Source organism: Heterodontus francisci, chromosome 15 (assembly GCF_036365525.1).
Source record: "Heterodontus francisci isolate sHetFra1 chromosome 15, sHetFra1.hap1, whole genome shotgun sequence".
Lineage (NCBI taxonomy): Eukaryota > Metazoa > Chordata > Chondrichthyes > Heterodontiformes > Heterodontidae > Heterodontus > Heterodontus francisci.
Window position 1 is genome coordinate 90,872,209 of NC_090385.1, and position 26,274 is coordinate 90,898,482.

At 43.2% G+C, this 26,274-nt stretch overlaps 1 protein-coding gene across 1 annotated transcript in view; it reads left to right on the forward strand.

Moving 5' to 3' along the window:
- The window catches only part of LOC137377789 (sodium- and chloride-dependent neutral and basic amino acid transporter B(0+)-like), a 122,552-nt gene that overhangs the window by 29,052 nt on the left and 67,226 nt on the right, over positions 1-26,274 (forward strand). The window contains exon 4 of the mRNA XM_068047847.1: positions 15,001-15,168. Within this exon, the coding sequence (XP_067903948.1) occupies positions 15,001-15,168 (168 nt within the window). The remainder of the gene's footprint in view (positions 1-15,000; positions 15,169-26,274) is intronic.

Consider the following 26,274-nt stretch of genomic DNA (forward strand, 5'->3'; position numbering starts at 1 on the left):
CTTTAAAGATATTTGTACCTGGAGTGGAAGTAACTGCAGTGGGTGGAGACATTCCTCAGCAAACTAAGCATAAAGGGGGAAGTTCAAGAGAATTAGGTGTTGAAATAGGCTGTGAGTTGAAGAGATGAAAGACGTACTGTGTGGTCTTGCTTTGTCCCATGTGCATTAAAAAAAGGTGTTTGGAACTTGGATTTCGCAAGAGCTTGTAAGAACATAAGAAATAGGAGCAGGAGGAGGCCAGACAGCCCCTCGAAGTTCATCCACCATTCAATGATCATGGTTGATCTTTGACCTCAATTCCACTTTTCCACCATATCCCGAAATCCCATATTCATTGATTCCCTCATGTCCAATAATCTATCAGACTTCAATATACTCAATGATTGAGTAACCACAGCCCTCTGGGGTAGAGAATTCTAAAAAGATGCCCAATCCTCTGTGAAGAAACATCTCCTCATGACTGCTTTGGTTAAAACTTAGTCCGGAGTTGGTGGTGGAAGTCCTGGTTCAATTTCTCAGAGGGGGAGTTTAAGGTGATGTCATGCAGACCCTCACCTGCCAAGAATGATTTTAAACTGTTTCTGTAGTGAAGAAATGACTTGTTTGAAGATCACCAGACACTTGGCTGGAAGAACATAAGCATATTAAGAGACAGTGCTTGGAGAGACAAAAGAATTGCTCACTGATTCAATTAACAGAGATTGCTCTGGCCAGTGGTTCCACATCATGTTGGTAAGAGACAGCCCTACACGTCCCCCCTCCCCCGCTGCACCCTCCCGCCACCCCCCCCACCCCCCCGCATCACCCCCGAGAGCTTTGAAATCAACAAAGGCAGGACTGGTTAAACCAAAGGGGCACATGACTGACTGGCTGATCCAGGCTTTTGAATGAGACACAGGACAGTTTGAACTGAGACTGAAATTTGCAACTGAAACTGGAACAAGGAAGCCTCTCTGTCCTGGCTGTCCATCTCTCGCTTTCTCCCAAGCCACCGGACCCACGGAAAACACGTTAACCTCAAGAGATAAAAGACTCCGACAATCGAAACAAGTTGAAGCGTGCACTGGACCCTAACGAATTGCAGGACTTACTGGCAACCAAAGACTCCACATTCAACTTAAAGGACTAATTATAATCCCGATATTGCCTCAAACTTTTCCCGTTTATTCTTTTCTCCTTTTTCTGTCTCTATCTCTGTGTGTGTTTATCACGTATGCATGCTGGTGTGGTCGGGTCACATATTCGTAGTTGTTAACTGGATTAGAGTTTAAAATTAATAAACTTCCACCTTTCTTATTTAAATCTAAGAAAAGCTGTCTGATTTCTTTGCCTGACAATTGGAGCTGTGAATTGAGGGGGAGCTAAAAACATGGTGTTTCTAAAATTAAACCCTGTTTTGGTTAAACCAGGCAAAGGCTGAGAGGGAACTCCTAGACCCCTTCTCACCTGGTCGTAATAGTGACCTTGCAATCTTTCTGCCTCAGTCGTTTAAAGATGGTACTGACAGGTCTCCTTCGTAAGCTGGATCAATCTCATAGCTTCTGTGGCTGGAATGGCTTTCTGTCTGAGTATCCCTGAGAGAAAATACCTTCCTTTAAGGTAAAATCTTATCAGGTTTTGGTTTCAGTCAGGTGGTTCAAGACACTCCCCTGGGTGTTGATGCAATGTTCCAGGATGTGGGGACCATTTTTACATTACGGTGTCTGAATGAGGTCCATTTTGATAAATAGCTGTTATTTCACACCTATTATCTTGGCCTTGGCTTCAGAGTCACTATGTCTGCAAAAGCCTTTGCTCGCCCAATGCTTGATTATAGGAGTCGTCAGCATGGAATGGGCTGTTTTGCATGTCAATGTGCCTCCTCAAGGTTATCCCAGACATAAATAATTGTTCTGTCTTCAACAGACAAACATGTTTATTGGGAGTACAGGAGGGGATCACTTGACCTCTCCCTCCATGTTGCCAGGTAGCAAAGTGTGAACTTTCTTGTAGTTTAATTCAACAATTTATTTTTATTTCATAATTCCTCCAGTTTATTTATATTTCATCACTGTTCCTTCTGTGAACAGAACATCTTCCCACAAAAAAAGGAAAAAAATGAAATTCCTAGGTATTTCACTTTCTTGCGTTTCTTGTTTTTCAGAAACAAAGAAAGTAAACATAGGTTAGCACACATCCGTACACATTCATTCCATGCATTCTTCAGGTTTTCAGTCCTGATTCTTTCATAGTTGCTGGTAGTACAGTGTTTAAATTCTAGACAGGGCGTCTGCAATAATGTTGTTCTTCCCAGCTATATCTACAATTTTCAAGTTGAACAGCGGGAGAAGTAAGCTCCATCGGAATAGTCTGGTATTTTTAATTTGGAATTTTTCCAGGAATATTAGGGGGGTTGTTGTCAGTATAGATTTGAATTTCTCTCTGTTATTTACATAGACTTCAATACGTTGAAGGGATGTTAGGAGTCCCAACACCTCCTTCTCATTGTGGAATATTTACATTGGTCTTTATATCATTTTGTGAAAAATGGCCAATCGGTCTCTTGAGGCCTGCATTGTCATTTTGGAGTAAGACCGCTCCTACTCCAATATTGCTGGCATCAATAGCCATCTTATAGCATCTGTTAAAATCTGGGGCTGCCAATAAGGGGTCATTGGTTAAAATCACCTTCAACTTTTCAAAACCCAGCTGGCATCACTCTGACCACACTACTTTTACATTTTTCTTTCACAAGTCAGTTCAGGGTGGAGCTCTTCAGGGTGCTGAAGTTGCGAACAAATCTTCAGTAGAAACCATACATTCCCAGGAATCGCATGATTTGCTTCTTAGTCTTGAACAGGCAATCTATCAGGGCTTTCACTGTTACTGCCCTTGGCAAAACCTGATGTTGGCCTACAATGTGGCCTAAATAGGTTACTTTTGTCTCAGCAAACTCACTCTTTGCTCAATTGGCCATGAGGTTAGCTTGCTGTAGACCATACACATTAGGAGCAGAAGTAGGCCATTCGGCACCTCGAGCCTGCTCTACCATTCAATAAGATCATGGCTGATAAATAAGTTCCGGTTTCGAATTCCACACTCCCATCTACCCCCCATCCCATCTTTGATTCCCTTCCCTAACAAGAATCTATCTGCCTCTGCCTTAAAAATATTCGATGACCCCCACCTCCACCACCTTCTGAGGCAGAGAATTCCAAAGTTGCACAAATCTGAGAGAAAAAAATTTCTCCTCATCTCTATCTTAAAAGGGCAACCTTTTAAAACAGTGCCCCCTGGTTCTGGACTCACCCACAAGAGAAAATATCCTTCCCACATCCACCTTGTGAAGACCGTTCAGGATCTTATATACTTCAATCAAGTCTCTCCTCACTCTTCTAAACTCCAATGGAAACAAGCCCAGTCTGTCTAACCTTTCCTCGTAAGACAACACTCATTCCAGGTAACAATCTAGTAAACCTCCTTTGAATTGCCTCCAAAGCATTCACATCCTTCCTTGAATAAGGAGACCAAAACTGCACACAGTATTCAAGATGTGGTCTCACCAATGCCCTGTATAACTGAAGCATAACATCCTTACTTGTATTTTCAATTCCTCTCTTCATAAAAGGATAGCATTCCAGGAGCCTTCTTTATTACTTGCTGGACCTGCATACTAACTTTTTGTGACTCATGCACTAGAACACCTAGATCGCTCTTCACCCTTAGAGAGTTCTCAAATGATCCAAGTGGTCTTCCCAAGTATCACTGTAAACTAACAGGTCATCCAGGTAGATGACTGTTATTTAAACCAGCTCTCTTTGGCCTCCTTGTCTCGAGAGACAATGGGTAAGCGCCTGGAGGTGGTCAGTGGTTTGTGAAGCAGCGCCTGGAGTGGCTATAAAGACCAGTTCTAGAGTGACAGACTCTTCCACAGGTGCTACAGATAAAATTGGTTGTCGGGGCTGTTCCACAGTTGGCTCTCCCCTTGTGCTTCTGTCTTTTTTCCTGCCAACTGCTAATTCTCCTCGACTAGCCACACTTTAGCCCCGCCTTTCTGGCTGCCCGCCAGCTCTGGCAATCGCTGGCAACTGACTTCCACGACTTGTGATCAATGTCACAGGACTTCATGTCGTGTTTGCAGACATCTTTAAAGTGGAGACATGGACAGCCGGTGGGTCTGATACCAGTGACGAGCTCGCTGTACAATGCGTCCTTGGGGATCCTGTCATCTTCCATGCGGCTCACATGGCCAAGCCATCTGAAGCGCCGCTGGCTTAGTAGGGTGTATATGCTGGGGATGTTGGCCGCCTCGAGGACTTCTGTGTTAGAGATACGGTCCTGCCACCTGATGCCAAGGATTCTCCTGAGGCAGCGAAAATGGAATGAATTTGGACGTCGCTCTTGGCTGACATACGTTGTCCAGGCCTCGCTGCCATAGAGCAAGGTACTGAGGACACAGGCTTGATACACTTGGACTTTTGTGTTCTGTGTCAGTGCGCCATTTTCCCACACTCTCTTGGCCAGTCTGGACACAGCAATGGAAGCCTTTCCCATGCGCTTGTTGATTTCTGCACCAGCTACCACCCGGTTAATTCGTGTCTGAAATGTTGCTGATGCATTCTTTAACCAAATGACTTTACATTGAAATAAACCATTGGGGGTTACAAATGTTGAGATTTCTTTTGCTTGAGTGGTCATGGGAACTTGCCAGTTTCCTTTTACTAAATTAATTTTACTAATGTCGGTGGAGTTTCCTACTCGGTCAATGCAGTCTTCACTATGAAGGATTGGTTATGAGTCTGTTTGGGTTACTGCATTAACTTTGCAGTAATCAATGCAAAGTCTGGGTGATCCATTGGGTTTAGGGATTTGTGCAATAGGTCAACTCCAGCTGCTTTGACTGGGTTCATTTGAATCATTGTCCAACATATAATGGATTTTTGGCGGACCTGAGACATTTTATCAGAACTAAAAACCGAAAACACTGGAAATTTGCAGCAGGTCTGGCAGCATAGGAAACATAGGTAATAGGAGGAGGAATTGACCATTCGGTCCCTTAAGCCTGCACTGCCATTCAACTAGATAATGGCTGATCTTCTACCTCAATGCTATTTTCCTGCACTATCCCCATATCCTTTGTCTTTAATATCTAGAAATCTATTGATCTCTGTCTTGAACATACTCAATAACTGAGCCTCCAGGGGAAGAGAATTCCAAAGATTTTAAGTGAAGAAATTCCTCCTCATCTTCGTCCTAAATGGCCTACCTCGTACTCTGAGACCGTGTTCACCTGGTTTTAGACTCTCCCCCACCCCTCTGGGGAAACATCCTTCCTGTATCAACCATTTTGAGCCCTGTAAGAACTTTTTAAGTTTCAATTATATCGCCTCTCATTCTTTTAAATTCTAGAAAACACAGGCCCAGTCTCCCAATCACTCCTGATTGATTCCTGGCATGGCATGATTATCCTGTCTGGTGAACCTTTATTGCACTCCCTCTATGGCAAGTATATTCTTCCTTGGTTAGGAGACCAAAACTGTACACAATACTCTGGGTATGGTCTCCCCAAGGCTCTATATAATTGCAGCAAGACCTCTTTACTCCTTTACTCAATTTCGTTTGCAATATTGGCCAACATACCATTTGCCTTCCCAATTGCTTGCTGCACCTGCATGTTAGCTTTCAGTGACTTAAGAACAAGGACACCCAGGTCCCTTCGGATATTAACACTTCCCAATCTCTGAGCACTTAAGAAATACTCTGCATTTCACTTTTTCCTACCAAAGTGGATAATTTCATATTTATCTGCCATGGTCTTGCCCAGCCTTCCCCCTGAAGCCTCTTTGCATCCTCCTCACAACTCATATTCTCATCTAATTTTGTGTCATCAGCAAACTTGGAAATTACTGCATTTGGTCCCCAAAAACCAGATCATTGATATAGATTGTGAATAGCTGTTAACCAAGCACTGATCCTTGTGATACCCCACTAGTCACAGCCTGCCTACTTGAAAAATGATCCATTTATTCCTACTCTCTTTTCTGTCCATTAACCAATTTTCAATCCATGTCAGTATGTTACTTCCAATCCCATGTGCTCTAATTTTGCTTGCTCACCTCCTGTGTGGGACCTTATCAAAAGCCTTCTGAAAATCCAAATACATCCGCTCCACTGGTTCTCCCTTATCTATTCTGCTAGTTACAACCTCTAAAAACTCCAACAGGTTTGTCAAACATAATTTTCATAAAGCCATGTTCACTCTGCCCTATCCTACCATTATTTTGTAAGTGTCCCGTTATGACATCCTTTATAACAGGTTCTAGCATTGTCCCTATGACTGATGTCAGGCTAACAGATTTGTAGTTCCCCATTTTCTGTTTTCCTCCTTTCTTAAATAGTGGGTTTCATTTGCTACCTTCCAATCTTCAGGAAGGGTTCCAGAATCTATAGAACTTTGGAAGATGATCATTAAAGTATCTACCTCTTTCAGCACTCTGGGGTGTAGGTCATCAGGTCCAGCAGATTTATCAACTTTCAGTCCCACTAATTTCTCCAGTATTACTTCTTTACAAATACTAATTTCTTTCAGTTCCTCATTCTCGTGAGTCCCTTGGTTTTTTAGTATTTCTGGGCGTTTTTTTGTATCTTCCTCCATGAACACAGACACAAAGTATTTGTTTAGTTTGTCTGCCATTTCTCTATTCCTCAGTCTCTGCCTGTAATGGGCCTACATTTGTCTTTGCTAAACTTTTCCTTTTTACATACCTATAGAAGCTTTTACAGTCTATGTTTATGGTTTTTGCTAGTTTACTTACATATTCTATTTTCTCTTTCTTTATCAGTTTCTTGGTCCTCCTTTGCTGAATTCTCAAATGCTCCCAATTCTCAGGATCACAATTTTTTTGGCAACTTTATAGGCCCTTCCTTTGATCTAATGCAATCTTTAACTTTTCTTGTTAGCCAGGGTTGGCTCATCTTTCCTGGTTGGGTTTTTGTGCCTCAAAGAAGTATAAATTTGTTGTAAGCCATGTATTAATTCTTTAAATGCTAGCCATTGTCTGTCTACAGTCACACCTTTTAATATATTTTCCTAATCTACCAGAGCTAACTTGTCCCTCATAACTTGGTAGTTTCCTTTGTTCAGATTTAAGACCCTAGTTTTGGTTTGAGCTGCATCACTTCCAAATTTAACATAAAATTATATCATATAATGGTCACTCTTCCCGAAAGGCTCCTTTACACTGAGATCATTCCTACTCTCTTTTCTGCCCATTTCTCATTGCACAATACCAGATCTAAAATAGTCCATTCTGTAGTTGTTTCCTCAACATACCATTCCAGAAAACCAACTCACATACATTCCAAGAATTCATCCTCCACGGCATTAGTGTTAATTAGGTTTACCCAGTCTATATGTAGGTTCATGTCCCCCATGATTACTGCATTACCCTTGTTGCATGCACCTCTAATTGCCTGATTTATGCCGTGCCCTACATTACCACTACTGCTTGGTGTCCTATAAACAACTCCTACCAATGTTTGCTGCCCCTTGCTGTTTCTTAGCCCTACCTAAACTGATTCTACATCTTGATCTTTCGATCTAAGATCCTCTCTTCACTAATGTACTGACCTCATCCTTTGTTAACAGCACTATCCCACCTCCTTTTTGCTTATCCTTCATAAATGTCAAATACCCTTGAACATTCAGTTCCCAACCTTGGTCATCCTGCAGCCATGTCTTCTATTTGTTTACTTCTATTTGTACTGTTGCACTCTTAAGTTTGTATGCTCTGTCCCTTCCTGCCACACTAATCATCATTACCCTTATTGCTACCTTGCTCTTTTGACTTCGCATATCTTCCTTCACTTGATCCCTTGCCCCAATATTTAGTTTAAAGCCCTCTCTAATGCCCTCATTACACAACTTAGGGGAACACCAGTCCCAGCACGGTTCAGGTGAAGATTGTCCCAATGGTATATCTCCCACTTTCCAGGTACTGGTGCCAGTGCCCCATGAATCGGAACCCATTTCTCCCACACTAATCTTTAAGCCACGCATTTACTCTCTAATCTTATTTACCCTATGCAAATTTACTCATGGCTCAGGTAATAATCTGTTTTTTTTAAATTTAGTCCCTATGCAGGACCTCTTTCCTAGTCCTATCTATGTCATTGGTACCCACATGGACCACAGCAACTGAATTCTGTCCCTCCCACTGCAAGTTCTTCTCTAGCCCTGAGCAGATGTCCCAAATGCTGCCACCAGGCAGGTGACATAGCCTTCTGGACTCTCGCTCTTGACCTCAGAAAACTGTGTCAATCTTCATTACTATACTATATCCTACTATCACTACATTCCTATTTGCTCCCCCTGCTTGAATGACTTCCTGTACCACGATGCCATGGTCAGTTTGCGCATCCAGCCTGCAGCCCTTGTTCTCACTCATACAAGCTGAAAGAACCTTAAACCTGTTGGACAATTGCTAGGGCTGAGGATCCTCCACTTATTTCTACTTGGTCCCCTTACCTGCCTCATTTGCAGTCACACTCTCCAGTCCCTGACCACTGAGCAAATCTGAAGACCCTATCCTAAGGGGTATGACTGCCTTCTAGAACAAAGTGTCCAGGTAACTTTCCACCTTCCTGATGCATCGCAGTGTCAGTAGCTCTGTCTCCAGCTCATTGAATCTGAGCCAAAGCGCCTCGAGCCATAGATACTTACTGCAGATGTGTATGCCCTGGCATCCACCAGATCCCACATACTGTAGCCACATCGCCTGCTGTGTCATCCGTATGAGTTAATTAATTTATTTCTCTTAATTAATAAGACCCCACTACTACTATTGGGGAGATGGTGGCACTGTGGTAATGTCAGTGAGCTAATAATCCAGAGGCCCAGGTAAATGCCCTGGGGTCATGGGTTCAAATCCCATCACTGCAGCTGGTGGAATTAAAAATAAATTAATGCATTAAATTAATTTTTAAAAACTGGAATTGAAAGCTGGTCTCAATAATGGTGAATTGAAACTATCATTGATTGTCTTAAAAACACATCTGGTTCATTAATGTCCTTTAAGGGAGGAAATCTGCTGTTCTTGCCTGGTCTGGCCTATATGTGACCGTACCCACAGCAATGTGTTTGGCTCTTAACTGCCCTGCGAAATGGCTTCACATACCACTCATTTGCCAAGGGTAATTAGGGGTGGGCAACAAATGCTGGCCTTGCCAGTGATGCCCACATCCCATTAAAGAACAAAAGAAAACTAAGCCCATGACTACTAATCAGCTTTACCACTGCTAGGAAACCTTATTAGTAAATTACCCGAGTCTCAGAAAATTCATATTCTTATTATTTCAATTAATGTTCAACTAACCTCAATTAAATTTCCTTAGTTTAGATAAGAGAAAAAGAGGAAATATTTACCAACCAATAACTTACCTTCTTTGCTGTAACATCACATGTCATTTTTTTTCGGAAATAAAAACAAGAAATGCTGGAACCACTCAGCAGGTCTGGCAGCATCTGTGGAAAGAGAAGTCGAGTTAACGTTTCGGGTCAGTGACCCTTCTTCGGAACTGACGAATATTAAAAATGTCACAGGTTATAAGCAAGTGAGGTGGGGGTTGGGCAAGAGATAACAAAGGAGAAGGTGTAGATTGGACAAGGCCACATAGCTGACCAAAAGGTCATGGAGCAAGGGCAAACAATATGTTAATGGTGTGTTGAAAGACAAAGCATGAGTACAGAATAGGTGTTAACAGACTGAATATTGAACAGCAGCAAGTGCAAACATGAAAAAAAACAATGGGTAAGCAAACTGAACAAACTAAGATGAAATGAAATAAATGCAAAAAAAAGGTTGTAAAAAATGTACAAAAGAAAAAAAGAAAAAAGAAAAAGCAACTAAAAATGAAAGTAAAATGGGGGGCTGTCATGCTCTGAAATTATTGAACTCAATGTTCAGTCCGGCAGGCTGTAGTGTGCCTAATCGGTGGATGAGATGCTGTTTTTGTTCGGAATGTTCTGAACCCACAGACTCACCACCCTCGCTCTTCAAACTCTCACTGCTGTCTCTAGGTTACCCTTTATTTCTGGGAAGAAACTTGCATCCTCTACAGCTACTGGAGACTGAAAAAGGAGCACCTCTTTTCCCCCTCTGCAGTGAATTTCCACACAAACCAAATTCCCACCTCACACTCTGACTACGTCTCACTCAGACAACATCTCCTCTTCATGGTTACACTGTGTGGTTTAAAAACCTGACTGCTTTTCGAGAGCATCTGTTGAATCACTAGCTAGCTTAGCTTTTTGCAACAATGGTTAACACCTATTGCACCAACTATTTTCAGCTGATTGGCAGATAATTACCAGGCAGCTCCCTGTTTAACAAGGCAATTTAACTAACTTGAAGTTTGGAAGGTCTGTGTCAGAGTCTGACTCTAAACCTAAATTGAAACTTGAGAAAAACTTGCAAGAACTTACCACATGAACCAAATTCCCACCTTCACACTGTGATTACATCTCACTCAGGCAAAGTCTCCTCTCTGCATGCCCCTTACTCCGTCATATGTGGAGAGAGAAACAGAGTTAACATTTCAGATCTGTGACCTTTCATCAGAACAATTTATCACGACTCAGTCTATATGGGTGTTGTTTTATAGATGAGGTCTCTCCTACATCTACATTCTGTATAATTAAAGAGGTCTGACCTGGTTTGTCCCTACAAACTTCCTCAAACTCCTTTAGCGGTGTTGCTAGGTCCTTTCTCTGCCGGTCAGATAGATAGTCAAATATGGTGTCTAATCTCCTTAAAATGTCTGTATTTTCCAATTTTACTGTAGGGGGTTCAGTTTGAGAATTTTCTGTGTTCCCTTCCTCTCCTAGTTTGTCTTCACTTGTATTGTCCTCCTCTACTGTTCTCACTGTCTGACATACACTCACTAGTCTGTCTGGTTCCCGACTGTGTTTTTTTTTAGCATATTTATGTGGCACAGTCTTTGTTTTTTCTCCCATCTGATGTGTTAATGTGACAGTTCACTTCACTCACCTTTTTCCCTACACTGTATGGGCCACTAAATCTGGCTTTTAGGAGTTTGCCCGATAATAGGAACAGAACCAGATCCTGGACCCCTTGTTTAAATTCTCGAGCGAGAGCCTTTTTTATTCTGCTTGCCGTTTCCTGTTTTCCTGAGAGGCTTTCAGGTGTTCTTACACTAATGCACACACTTTAAAAAGTCTCTCATGAAAAGTGGACCAATAATTTATTCATGAAGTTTCCTCCCTTTGATCTCAGAAATTTTACTTGATTAATTTCAGGGGGCTTCTCACCTCATGTCCAAAAACCAATTCAAATGGGTTGAAGTCTGTAGATTCATGAGGTGAATTGCTGATACTGAACAGCAAAAACGTTAACCATTTGTCCCAATCATGGGGGTACTTACGACAATCGGCTCTGATCATGGTTTTCAGGGTTTGATGACTTTGTTACAGAACCCCTTGTGACTATGGGTGATATGTTGAAGATTTCAGCTGTTCGATACAAAGGCTGTGTATGACATCTTGGACTGTTCAGGACATGAAATTAGTTCCTTGATCGGATTGAATTTCTTTGGGCAGTCTGTATCGGGTGAAATATTGCATCAGCCCCTTAACTGTGGCTTGAGCTGTAATTTTCCTCAAGGGTATGGCTTCTGAGAATGAGGTGACCGTATCCATGATGGTTAGGAGGTATTGGAAAATTGTCTTCATTTTGAGTAGAAGTCCCACACAATTGACCAGATCTCTGCTGAAGGGTTCCTTGAGAGCGGGAATGGGGATTAGTGGAGAAGGTTTGATTGTAGGTTGTGGTTTCCTAACAACCTGGCAGGTATGGCAGGCCCTACAAAATTTAACCACATCCTTGTGGATTTGAGGCCAGTGAAAGTGTTACCTTATCTGCGCCTGGTTCTTTCGGATACTCACGTGCCCAGCCATAGGGATTTCATGAGCAATCTTCATGATATCCCTGAAATACCTAGGAGGAACAAAAATTGGTGGGTCAGTGCTGACTCCTGCTCTGCAGGTTGCTGAGGAGGTCTCCATTTCCTCATTATTACTATATTTTTAAAGTAACAACTTTCAGGCATTTTTTTCTGCCTCTGCCTCAAAACAGGCAGTCTGTGTGATTGTTTTTTTAAACAGGGTCTGCCTGTTGGGCTTCAATTAAAGAGGATTTACTGTATACTTCCTTCTCCCTAAAATCTTCAAAAATGTTTCAGCCAGCCTGACCCCAGGGTCTTCTGGCTGAATTACTGGCTCAGCTCTCTCTGGGAAGCTTGCTTGGCCATGGACCTGGTTACTACACAGGCAGGGAATAATCCAGGGACTTGATCCCGTATTTGTTCTGTCTCCCTGGCCTCATTTGGCTGGTCTAAGAACAGTAGGGCTGCTACCGCTTCACCTCCAGCCACATTATTGCCTAACAGCAAATCTATTCTGGCTACAGGCAGACTAGGGACAATTGTCACGGTAACCAGTCCAGAGACTAGGTGGACCCGATAGAAGGGCATGGACATGTTTCTGCCTTCAATGCCTTTTACCAAGACCTTCATTTTTAACGGGCCCTCTGGTGGAACGGTCATGCCTTTATCTAACAGTAAGGATTGTGTGGCCCCTGTATCTTGGAGCAAAACAATGGATTTGCCAGTCTCATTAGAGAAGTATGGGGATACATTTCCTTTCAAAACAAAAACCTGATGACTGTCAGGAATTTTTTCTGCTTCTGGGCTAGCCTTGAGAACTCCCACAAAACCCACTGGCTTCCCCTTCAATTTCCAGCAGTCGGCTTTCACACACCTTGCTTTTCTATAATGGGAACACAAGGGTCAGTGGAAAACATTCCTGCCCTCTACACTTTCTTTCTTGACTTATGGAGGGCTTCCTGTATTCTCATTTTTAGTTTCCCTTTCACTAGCGCCCCATCTATGTCACTATCCTACTTTTTGTTCTTCCTGGACCTCTGGGAATTATTATTAAGGCAGGGTTTTCCCTGAGTAAAGGGTTTATGTGTGAGCTCATAGTCGTCTGCCATTGCAGAGCTTCTCTCACCATTGTAAGCCTTTGTTCCTCGATATGCGTTTTTATATTAATGGGAATGCTAGTTTTAAATCCTTCTCATAGGATTACTTCTCAAATCTTCAGATGAGTTTTCTAATTTTAGTGATCTTATCCAGCAATCAAAAGTCATGTGTTTAATTATTTCAAATTTGATAAAGCTTTGAGCACGTCTTTTCCTAACACTTCTAAATGTTTGTCAATAGGCTTCAGGGACTAACTCAAATGCATTCAAAATCCACCCGGGATTACAGGTATCTCTGAGTAATACAACGTTCCTCGGACTGCTGTTCTCGCCACATCCTGAGATCCCACACACTGCTATGCGCCACCACATGTACACACTGGACCTCTCTCTCCAGAAGCACCGCCTCACCTTATCTCAAAGCTGTTCTACTCTGCAGTTTCATTTCATCCTTCATCTTATCTAAGGCATTAACAAAAAACTTTTTTTCTTCCTTTCAGGTGTTAAGGAATGCAAGCTCCAGCAGCTGATGGGGACTAATGCCCCTCCAGATCCTTCTTCCCCTTCACTATACCCTCTGACCCAACCCCTCTCTGACACTGAACGTTCTGTACTCAGCAATGAATTTCGTGCTCGGTATGACATTGAGCTCTTCTTCCTTCTTCCATCGCCTCCGCCTCTGGGCTCACTTCTTTGACCAGGAGTCCTCCCCTGACCAGCAGATCCATTCACCTGCCTCTATCATTCTCCCTCTACCTGGACCCCTCCATCTGGCCTCTTACCAGCTCTTGATCTTTTCATTGAAAACTGTCGGCGAGACATCGGCCATCTCAATTTCTCTGCTCCCCTCACTCATTCTAACCTATCCCCCTCTGAACATGCCGCATTCCGTTCTCTCAGGTCTAACCCCAACATTGTCAAAAACGTGCAGACAAGGATGGTGCTGTTGTTGTCTGGCATACCGACCTCTACCTGGAAGAGGCTGAGCGCCAACTCTCAGACACTTCTTCCTACCTCCCCCTGGACCATGACCCCATCACCGAACATCAAACAAATGTCCACAGGACTGTCATTAACCTCATCTCCTCTGGAGATCTTCCCTTTACGATTTCCAACCTCATAGTCCCACAACCCTGGACAGCCCGCTTCTACCTCCTTCCTAAAATCCACAAACAGGACTGTCCTGGCAGACCCATTTTCTCAGCCTGTTCCTGCCCCACTGAACTTATTTCTACCTGTCTTGACTCTCTCTTTTCTCCCCGGTCATTACCACCCACCGCGTAAAAAAGTGCTTCCTCATATTCCCCCTGCATCTTTTGCCCAGAACATTCAATCCGTGTCCTCTCATCCTCGTACCATTTGTTAATGGGAACATTTTTTCCTTGTCTAACTTAACTAAGCCTGTCATAATCTTGAACACTTCTATTAAATCTCTCCTCAATCCCTTTGTTCTAAGGAGAACAAACCCAGCTTTTCCAAGAGAAACTTGTAACTAAAATCCTCCATCCCTGGACCCATTCCGGTAAATCTCCTCTGCACCCTGTCAAGGATCCTTGCTAAAGTCTGGTGACCAGAACTGCATGTAATACTCTAGTTGGGGCCTAACCAGAGCTTTATAAAGGTTCAGCATAACTTCCCTGCTTTTGTACTCACTGCCTCAGTAAACTGTTCAGAATTAAAGTACAGCTTGTCCCAACCTATAAATAATACTCGAGAATTACACAAATAACAGCAGAAATTACAAATAAAAACAAGAAGTGCTGGAAATACTCAGCAAGTTTAGCAGCATCTGTGGAGAGAGAAGCAGAGTTAACATTTCAGGTCAGTGACCTTTCATCAGAATTCCAATGCTGACTGGCAACTAGACACAATTGTTTTGTCCAATCATCTGAATTCACTTGAAAGAACTGATTTCAAATAAATAGTCTTTAATCTAATCTCTCATTCCTCATTCCATTTTAAGGTCTGGGTGTAACTACGCTCCTGTGTTGTGCAATTGTTGACATGTCCTACTCCTGCATCATCGGCTACAGCCTGTACTACTTGTTTGCTTCCTTCCAATCGCCCCTGCCGTGGGCAGACTGCTTCAGCTGGTGGGGTGCAGATGAAACCTGCAGCAGGATTCCCAAAGGTAATGTGTTAACTTCTATTGGCTAAAGTATAAACACTGACGATTCACATTTCATTCTGTCAGTCTGAAAGAGAGAGAAAAGTTGACAATAGTTCCAGTGACCATCTTCATTTTGATCATACAGCAGAAATGCTTGGATAGAAATCAGCAGCAGGAATTATGGGCTGGATTTTATCAAGCCCTCGATGTTGTGATCTGTGGTCGGTTGGGAGGGGTGGAGGTGCCTGAAGATGGCTCCGGATGAGGCCTGTCACGGTCCTCGACACCAGCAGGACCCAGCCCAATTCTCCTGGCGGCAGTGAGGCTCCGTGGTGCCCCCCACTGCCGCTGGACAACGGGATCTCAATTTAAATATGAAACTCAATAAATTTAAATACACTTCCCTCCAATCTAGAGGGCCCATCATGATCTTCAGCACAGTGGCCAGCATTCCCATCCAGGGAAATGTGGTGCCACACTGGTGGGGAGGGAGGCGGAGATAAATTTGTCAGTGCAGGGTGAGAATGGTGTCAAATGCACGTAATGGGGGTAGAGGATGGTGGGAAGGGTTGAAGTTTAAACTTTGTGCAGTTTGGGGGTGGGGGGAAGGTCAGATGTAAAAGCTGAGAGTTTTGAGGAGGGGAGGTGAAGGGCAAACTGTTATTGTGATTGTTTTTGGGGCAGTGGGAAAGGGGCATAAGAAATTATACCGGCTGCAGAAGCTTAAGCTCTGGGTTTTGGAACTTGAGCGGCGGCTGGCGTCACTGTGGTGTATCTACAGGACTATGTGGATAGCACGTTTCAGGAGATCGTCAAGGTAGTCACCCCAGAGCTTAAGAGAGCACAGGCAGAGAGGGGCTGGATAGATGCCAGATAGACAAGAATGTCAAGGCAGGTGGTGCAGGAGTCCAGAGGGCATCCCACTTTCCAACCACTATTCAGTTCTGATAACCGATGGGAGAAAGGGTTCTTCTGGAGAGTGCAGCGAGAGTCATGACCAGAGCACCATGGTTGGCTCAGCTTTGCAGGGAGGGAGGAGAAAGGACAAGAGAGCAATAGTGATCGGGGATTCTATCGTTAGGGGAACAGACAGACGCTTCTATGGTCGCAGACGTGATTCCAGGATGGTATGTTCCCTCCCGAGTGCAAGGGTCATGGATATCACCGAGGGCCTACAGGGCATTCGAGAGGTCAAGGGTGCACAGCCAGAAGTCGTGGTCCACATTGGTACCAACTATATAGGAAGAAAGAGGGATGAGGTCCTGCAGGCTGAGTTCAGGGAGTTAGGAATGAGATTAGCAAGCAGGGCCTCTAAGGTAGTATTCTCTGGACTACTCCCAAGGCCATGTGCTCGTGAGTATAGTGTGGCTGGAGAGATGGTGCAGGAGGGAGGGCTTCAGATTTCTGGGGCTTTGGGACCGGTTCTGGGGAAGCTGGGACCTGTAAAAGCCAGACGGTCTGGACCTGGACAGGACTAGGACAAATATCCTTGCAGGAAGGTTTTCTAGTGCTGTTGGGGATGGTTTAAAGTAGAATGGCAGGGGGATGGGAACCTGAGGACAGTTTCAGATCGGACAATTTCAGGGCAGGGAACAGGAGGTAGAAAATTAGCCAGTGACTCTGAAAGACAGAAGAAGCAAAGATTAAAAAGTGTGCAGCACAGGAATTTGGCAGTGTTAAAGGGTATTTATTTAAATGCAAGGATTATAGTAAATAAAGCCGATGAGCTGAGGGCACAGCTAGACACATGACAACACAATATCATTGCTATAACGGAAACTTAGCTTAAAGAATGGCAGCTCAACTTCCCTGAATATCGAGTTTTCAGGCAGGATAGAAAGGGAGATAAAAAAGGAGGGAGGTGTAGAATTATTAGTTAAGGAATAAATAACAGCTTTGCGAAGGGTTGATATGCTAAATGAATCACCAAATGAGGCCATATGGGTGGAGCTCAGAAATAAAAAAGGGGCAGCCAAACTAATAGGAGTGTACTATACACCCCCAGAAAGTGAGAGGAAGGTAGAAGGACAAATATTTAGGCACATTTCTGAGTGCAAAAACTATAGGGCAATAATAGTTGGGGATTTCAACTACCCCAATATCAACTGGGATACAAACAGAGTGAAGGGCACAGAGGGGACAAAATTCATGAACTGCATTCGAAAGAACTTTTTTAGCCAGCACGTAACAAGCCCAACGAGAGGGGGCGCAATTCTAGATTTAGTCTTCGGTAATCAAGCTGGGCAAGTGGATAAAGTAACAGCGGGTGACCATTTTGGAGATTGTGACTATAACACGGTAAGTTTTAGCATAATCATGGGAAAGGACAAAGATAAAACAGGAGTAAAAGTTATAAATTGGGGGAAGGCAAATTTTAAGAAACTAAGGGTTGACCTGGCGAAAGTGGACTGGATACAGCTACTTGAAGGAAAATCAATGGCAAGCCAGTGAGGGGCATTCAAAAGTGGGATACTACAGGCACAGTGTAGGCATGTCCCCACTAAGATAAATGGTGGTACTGCCAAATGTGGAGCCCCCTGGTTATCTAGAAGCTTGCAGGGTAAGTTAAAGCAGTAAAAGAAAGCTTATGATGATCACAGAAATCTTAATACTTTAGAAAACCTAGTATAAAAAGTGTAGGGGTGAAGTAGAAAAAGGAAATTAGAGAAGCAAAGAGAGGACATGAAAAATTATTGGCAGGTAAAATCAAGGAAAACATGAAGATGCTTTATCAGTACATTAAGAGCAAGAGGATAACGAAGGACAGGTTAGGGCCTATCAGAGATGTACAAGGGAACTTATGTATGGATGCAGAAGATGTGGGCAGGGTTCTTGAGTTTTTTGACTCTATCTTCACAAAAGAGAGGGTTGATGTAGACATTGTAGTTAAAGAGGAGGAGTGTGAAATATTAGATATGATCAGCATAATGAGAGAGGAAGGACTAGAGAGTCTGACATCCTTGAAAGTGGAAAAATTGCCAGGGCCGGATGGAATGCATTCCAGGTTGTTAAAGGAAGTCAGGGAGGAAATAATGGATGCGCTGAGGATCATCTTCAAATCCTCACTAGATACAGACGAGGCACCAGACGATTGGAGGTCTGTGAACATGGTACCATCGTTTAAAAAGGGGGTGAGGGATAGGCCAAATAATGTAGGCTAGTCAGTCTAACCTCGGTGGTGGGTAAATTGTTAGAATCTATTCTGAGGGACAGGATAAACTACCACTTAGAAAGGCATGGATTAATCAGGGATAGTCAGCATGGATTTGTTAAGGTAAGGTCATGTCTTACCAACTTAATTGAGTTTTTGAGTAAGTAACAAAAAGGATTGATGAAGGTAGTTCAATGTATGTGGTCTACATGGACTTTAGTAAGGCATTTGACAAGGTTCCACATGGCAGACTGGTCAGTAAGATGGCAGCCCATGGGATACAGAGGAATGTGGCAGGTTGGATCCCAAATTGGCTCAGGAACAGGAAACAAAGGGTAGTAGTCGACGGATGTTTTGTGAATGGAAAGCTGTTTCCAGTGGCATTCCACAGGGCTCAGTGTTGGGTCTCTTGCTGTTTGTGGTATATATTAATGATTTGGACTTAAATGTGGGAGGCATGATTGGGAAATTTGCTGATGACACAAAAATTGGCTGTGTAGTTAATAGTGAAGAGGATAACCGTAGACTCAAGAAAAATATCAATGGTTTGGTTGAGTGGGCGGAAAAGTGGCAAATGGAATTCAATCCAGATAAGTGTGAGGTAATGCATTTTGGGAGGGCAAGCAAAGTGAGAGAATACACAATAAATGGGAGGATATCGAGAGGGGTAGAAGAAGTGAGAGACTTTGGTGTGTATGTCCACAGGTTCCTGAAGGTGGCAGGGCAGGTAGATAGACTGGCGAAGAAGGCATATGGAATGCTTTCCTTTATTGGCCAAGGTATAGAATTCAAAAGCAGGGATGTAATGCTGGAATGCTGATTAGGCCACAGCTGGAGTATTGCGTACAGTTCTGGTCACCACATTACAGAATGGTCATAATTGCTCCGGAGAGTGTATAAAGGAGATTTATAAGAATGTTGCCAGGGCTTGATGTTTGCAGCTATGAAGAAAGATTTGATAGGCTCGGGTTGTTTTCCTTAGAAGTGAGGAGGCTGAGGGGTGACTTAATTGAGGTGTACAAAATTATGAAGGGCCTAGGCAGAGTAGACAAGAAGGACCTTTTTTCCCTAGCAGAGAGGTCAATTACCAGGGAGCATTGATAGAAGGGTTAGAGGGGACATGAGGAAAACTTTTTCACTCAGACGGTGGTGGGTGTTCAGAATTCACTGCCAGGAATGGTGGTGGAGGCAGAAACCTTCAATTCGTTCAAAAGGTACCTGGACATGCACCTGAAGTGCTGTAACCTGCAAAGCTACGGACCAGGTGCTGGAAGATAGGATTAGGTTGGGCGGCTAGTTTTTTCGGTCGGCACGATGGGCTGAATGGCCTCCTTCTGTGCTGAAATGTTTCTATGGTTCTATGATTCTAATTTTGGGGGATCTTCTTTTAAACATTTAAATATGCTGGCAGATTTAGCTGCCCTTTAAAAATGGCGCCAGCGCCTGCGCACAAGCAGCTGACGCCATTGCCGGGGACAGACCGCCCGTCCCTGCCACGAGACTTGGGGGAGGTGGGGGGGGGGTGCGCGGGGAGGCAGGGATAGGCCGCCCTGCCTATTTAAATGAGTCGCCGTGCTTAAGATCGCGGCAGCTTTTTGGCGTGTGGTCCACACGGGTGGGCCGCCATTTTTTGAGCTCTTTGGGCTCTTAAAATCCAGCCCCATGTTACAGTGTCATTAGAATTTTAGGATAGTCAGTAATAAATTCTTTTTTGAATACAGGAGAGGTTTGGAAGGAAGTAGTTGCTCATGAGAAAAATGAATAAACTGAGAGGTATCAATTCACCATGGGCTTCAGAAGTGAAAGGGAGATAGTGAATTTGCATCCCAGATACACCTGGTCTGAATTTCTTTACCATTAATTTAAATGAGGAATAAACCTACTGTGTCTCTTTCTTCCTGTAACTGTGTCTCTGCTCACCATCTATTCTCTAATTCTTTCTATTGTTTGGGGGTATTTCTACTGTCTCTGTTTCCCTTTTTTTATTCCTTTGTGTTTCACTGTTTCTGTGTTTGTGCAGGAACGTTTTTAGCACTTTCTCCCTTTAGGTGAGTTTTTTCTCCAGTGTGTCTTCCATCTTCTGTTTATTTCTTACTCTATCTGCCTCTCAAACTCTGCATGTTTGTCTCCTTTATTTCAATGTCTTTTCCTTTCCTTTTATTCTCACCCCCAGTGATTCCTGCTGCTCAACTCAGGACTCAAAACCCTGTTTATTTTGGGATATCAAAGCCTGATTCTGTCTGAATGGATCCTGCTCTGTGAGTGGCTAGGTGAATAGATCCTGCTCAATGATTGGCTGGGTGATTGGATCCTGCTCAGTGAGTGACTGGGTGAATGGATCCTGCTCCGTGAGTGGCTGTGTGAATGGATCCTGCTCTGTGAGTGGCTGAGTGAATGGATCCTGCTCATTGAGCAGTACAGTGATTGGATCCTGCTCAGTAAGTGGCTGGGTGAATGGATCTGGTCAGTGAATGGCTGGTTGAGTGGATCCTGCTCAGTGAGTGGCTGGGTGAATCAATCCTGGTTAACTTCAGTCTTGTTGGAGGTGGTCATTGCCTGGTACTTGTGTGGTGCATATGTTACTTGCCACTCATCCCAAGGCTAAATATTGTCCTAGATTTGGTGCATGTGAGCACAGACTGCTCCATTATATGAGGAGTTGTGAATGGTACTGAACATTGTACAAGCATCAGCGGACATCCCTACTACCGACCTCATGATGGAGCGAAGGTCGTTGATGAAGCAGCTGAAGATGGTTTGGCCTCGGACACTGCCCTGAGGAACTCCTGCAGTGATGTCCTGGGGCTGAAATAATTGGCCTCCAATAATCACTGTTGTGAAAATTATTCTTTTTTGTTAAAAATATTTTCAAAAGAATTAATGGTTAAGCTGAATAAATATTGGACCAGGTTTTTTTTCAAAAGGAAGCCATCAAGAGGACACTGAGGGAGCCAGGTTGTCACGTGGCTCGGGTTGGAGATGGAGCAGAAACCTTGGTAATGGGCAGAAAAGTGACAAGCACTCCTTTGATTAGACAAGCCCAGTAGTACCAGAGAAAACCTGGAAGGGCAGCAAACTGACAAGATTTCTGTGTCAGTGTGTGTGTGTTTTACCTTCTGGAAGGAGTTAAAGTCAAGTCTGAAAAAAAAGTCAAGAAAGGACAGCAGACCACAACCCAGCTCACTTTCCAGAAAATCCCAAGGAAAGACCCTGTGAAGTCTACTGTGTCGATTCGTTATGTTCCCTGCATTTCAAGAAAGCCAGATAAAATAATTCCCAATGTCGTCGGAAGAGAGGTGTTCGAAAGATTTCAGTGACCTGTCTGCATGTGCTCAGAAGTTAGACTGTTTGCCAGTTAGGAACAACAGATCTCATCTGCTGTTTCATTCAAAAACGAGCAAGTAGTTAACCCAAATGTTTTTTGTCTGCAACAGAGCTCTGATCTAAATATGCCTTTTTATTTATTGGTTAACCGGTCTGTGCGTGTGTGCGCGCGCGTGCGTGTGTGTGTGAAGGGATTAAGGTAAAAAGGGACTTTAAAATTTGGCTAAGGTAGAAAGCGGACTTTTAAAAATTTAAAATTGGATTTTTTAAAAAATGATCTGTGTGATACTGTTTTTACTTTATTGCTAGTTAAAACTTGTTTGATGATAACTAATACATTTTTATCAAGCAGAGGGCACATAGAATTAGTAAAATGAATACATGGCTCAAAGACTGGCATGGAAGAAGTGGGTTTCAGTTTGTGGGGCACTGGCACCAGTACTGGGAAAGTAGGGGCTGTACCATTGGGACGGTCTGCCCCTGAACCATGCTGGGACCAATGTTCTAGCAAACCACATAACTAAGGAAGTAGAGAGAGCTTTAAACTAAACAAGGGGGTTTAGGAGATCTGGATGTAGAATCGGTTTGGGTGGAGATGAGGGATAGTAGGGGAATGAAGTCACTAGTGAGAGTGGTCTACAGGCTCCCTAACAGTAACCACAATGTGGGACGAAGTAAACAAGAAGAAATATTGGGTGCTTGTGATTAAGGGTTGGCAATAATCATGGGTGACTTTCATCGACATATAAACTGAAAAAATCAGATTGACAACAGTAGCTTGGATGAAGACTGCATAGAATGCTTTCAAGATAGTTTCTGGAGAGCAGGTTGTATTAGACTTGGTATTGTGTAATGTTACAGGATTCATTAATGACCTCAGAGTAAAGACCCTTCTAGTTAGCAGTGACCACAATATGAATTTTACATCCAGTTTGAAAGACAGAAGAGTGGATCTAAGACTAGTATTTTAAACTTAGATAACAGCAACTACGTAAACATGAAAGCTGAGCTAGCTGAAGTGAACTGAGTTATTAGGCTAGGAGATAGATCAATAGAGAAGCAGTGGCAGACATTTAAGAGGAAATTTCAGAGTACTCAGGGTAAGTATATTCCTACTATAAAGAAAAATTCGCAGGGGAGGACCCATCATCCATGGTTAACTAAAGAAGTTAAGGAAAGCATCAAATTTAAGGAAAAAACATATAATTGCACAAAGATGAATGGCAGGTCAGATGATTAGTCAGAATATAAAGAACAGCAGAGAATGACTAAAAGGTTCATCAGGAGAAAGAAATTAGAGTATGAGAGGAAGCTAGCTAGAAATGTAAAAATGGATAGGAAGAGTTTCTACAGGTATTTAAAAAGGAAAAGAGTAAGTAAAGTGAATGTTGGTCATCTGGAGAGTGAGAAATGGGAGTTGATAGCAGATAATAAGGAAATAATGAATGAAATGAGCAAATATTTTGCTTCTGTCTTCACCGGAGAGAACACAAAAAAAACATTCCAGTAATAGCTGTAAATCAGGAGGTGGAAGGAACAGAGGAACTTGGTGAAATTACAATCACCAGGAAGCGGTACTGACCAAGCTGATGGAGCTGCAGGCTGACAAGTCCCTGGGTCCTGATGGGTTTCATCCCAGGGTCTTAAAAGAGGTGGTGAATGAGGTAGTTGGTGTTAATCTTTCAAAATTCGCTCGATTCTGGAAAAGTTCCATCAGACGGGAAAATAGAAAATATAATCCCTCTATTCAAGAAGTGGGGGGAGGCAGCAAATAGGTAACTATAGGCCGGTTATCTTGATGTCTGTCGCAGTGAAGGTGTTAGAATCGTTCATTAAGGAGGTTAGAACCGGGCAATTAGAAAACCTCACGGTAATCGGGAATAGTCAGCATGGTTTTGGATAGGGGAAATCATGTTTAACCAATTTATTGGAGTGACATGTGCTGTGGATGGACTGTACTTGGATTTCCAGAAGGCATTTGACAAGGTGTCACATAAAAGGTTATTGTGCAAAGTAGGAGCTCATGGTAACATATTAGCATGGATAGAAGATTGGTTGGCTGGCAGAAAACAGAGAGTATGCATAAATGGGTCCTTTTCTGATTGGCAGGATGTGATGAGTGGAGTTCCACAGGGGTCTGTGCTGGGGCCTCAACTTTTTACAATTTGTATCAATTACTTAGATAAGGGGATCAATTGCATGGTAGCTAAATTTGCAGATGACACAACAATAAGTAAGAAAGTATGTTGTGAAGAAGACATAAGGAGGTTGCAGACCGAGCAAGATAGGTTGAGTGAGTGGGCAAAAATCTGGCAGATGGAGTATAATGTGGGAAAATGTGAAGTTGTTCACTTTGACAGGAAGAATGAAAAAGCAAAGTATTACTTAAACAGAGAACGACTGCAGAATTTCGAGGTGCAGAGGGATCTGGGTGTTCTAGTGCATGAGTCAGAAAACGTTAGTATGCAGGTGTAGCAAGTCATAAAGAAGGCTAATGGAATGCTATCCTTTATTACCAAAGGAATTAAAAATAAAAGTAAGAATGTTATGCTTCAGTTATACAGGGCATTGGTGAGACCACATCTTGAATACTGTGTGCAGTTTTGGTCTCCTTATTTAAGGAAGGATGGAAATGTATTAGAGGCGATTCAGAGGAGGTTTACTAGATTGATACCTGGAATGAGTGGGTTGTCTTATGAGGTAAGGTTGGACAGACTGGGCTAATTTCCACTGGAGTTTAGAAGAGTGAGGGGAGACTTGATTGTTTGGTTCCTTATTGCTAAATAAAAGCAATATGGTGACAGGGAATAGATTCTGAAGATTTCTTTGTCGACTTTCAAATGCATCATCCTCGACATTGTAGCAGTCTGTGGTCTCAAAAGCAGCATGTCATTTGCAACGTGGTGATAGCGACACACGAGGAAGATCACAGCTCCAAGATAATACTAATACAGAGAAGCAAAGAAACAGTACTCACAGGGGCCAGCAATTTCAGGCAGGACGTCGAGACCAGCGATCTCCCCCATCGTAGTCCAACGCAGACAGGACAGCACAACTCATCATTGAGGGCAGCCGCAATCTGGCACAGGCAATTTCGACAACTGTTCACAAAGTTGGTGCTCAAGACACAGTGACTCCATGAAGGGAGTTGCTCAGAGTGACGGTGGCCGGAAAGAAACAGCAGAAATTAGGCAGAATCGTGCTCGGAAACAGTGAACCAGGTTGGTTCTTGTTGAGGCTGCGATTGGCATTGCCATCACATGCCGGGTGTTTTCCTGCCATTTGCGCTTCATGCACTGCAGGAACAGCTTTTGGGTGTGGTGGAAACTCAATGCCGCAGACACAGTAAACCTGCAGGTTTCTCTTTCCCTCCAGGGAAAGGCTCAAGCCAAAAAAAAAAGAAAGGCTGCAATTTAAAGTGAAAAGATCCAGCTGCATTTTGACACTGGGAATTTGACATCATGTCCACAAAATATTCTTCCATGAATTGGAAAGCCCAAGGCCTCCTCCACAAGTTTCAACTCTTTAAACAACGCCTGGAGTTGTGTTTCTTGGATCTGGCCATCATGGAGCTGGAAAAGCAAATGGTTAAAATAAAAATAGCAATCGGTAAAGACAGGTTACACCAGATTAACACCTCGGGACTTTGTGAAGCAGAGCAGAAGGACCCAGCAAGTCTATGGTCCATGTTGGAGGACTCGCTCAAAGTCAGGATTAATTTCAGAATTAGCTGGTGACATGCAGGCAGCAAACAAGAGAGACCATTGACCAATTCATGAGCAGATGCCAGGAAAAAGGCAAACTCTGTGAATTCTCAGAGGTGGAATTATCAGAACGGATTATGAATTTGGTGGTTGCATCTACCCTGATAGAAGCTTTTCAGAAAGAGCTACTAGACAAGGAAAAATGACATGATGCTGAAAGTCTCCTAAGAGAAGGCAGGAAATTTAAAGTAATTGCTGCAAGTAGGCAGTGCATATGGGCCCTTGGTACTACAGCTATAAGTGAGGTAACCAGGACAACTCAGCCAGGCAAGATATGTGGCAAGTGCAGCCTGATGCACCAACCAAGGAATTTCCCTGCCTTCATGGACAACTGCAAGGTCTGTGGCAAGAAAAGGTACTGGACAAGGCTGTGCAAGAATTATCTCTTTGCCAACACTTCGTAGTTGAAACAGATAATAAGTCATTGGCGATGATCTGGTAGAAACCACTGACAAGTGTGTCTCCACAGCTGCAAAGGCTGTTGATAAAAGTGCAAGGATATGACTGTGAAGTCAAAAACAAACCAGGGAATCTCATGGTGACCTCTGATGCTTTAAGTAGATTACCTAATCCCAGAAAGTGTGAAGATGTCCCATTAGATGTCCAGGTTGATGAGATTGACATCGAGCTAGAGGATGTGTACCACATCAATCTGATACGTTTCTGGCAGAAAAAATATGAAGAATTATGGGAAAAAAGCTCAACTGACCCAATCTTGAAGACACTGTGACAACTCATTTTTAAAAGATGGCCTGACAGCAGACAAGAGTTTCCTGCAGAGCTCAGAACTTTCTGGCCATACTGGGATGACTTGGATATTTCTCGCTGTGTTATCTTCAAAGGGAGGCAGGTAATCAGTCTGTAGAAGCTTCACCCTGACATCCTCTC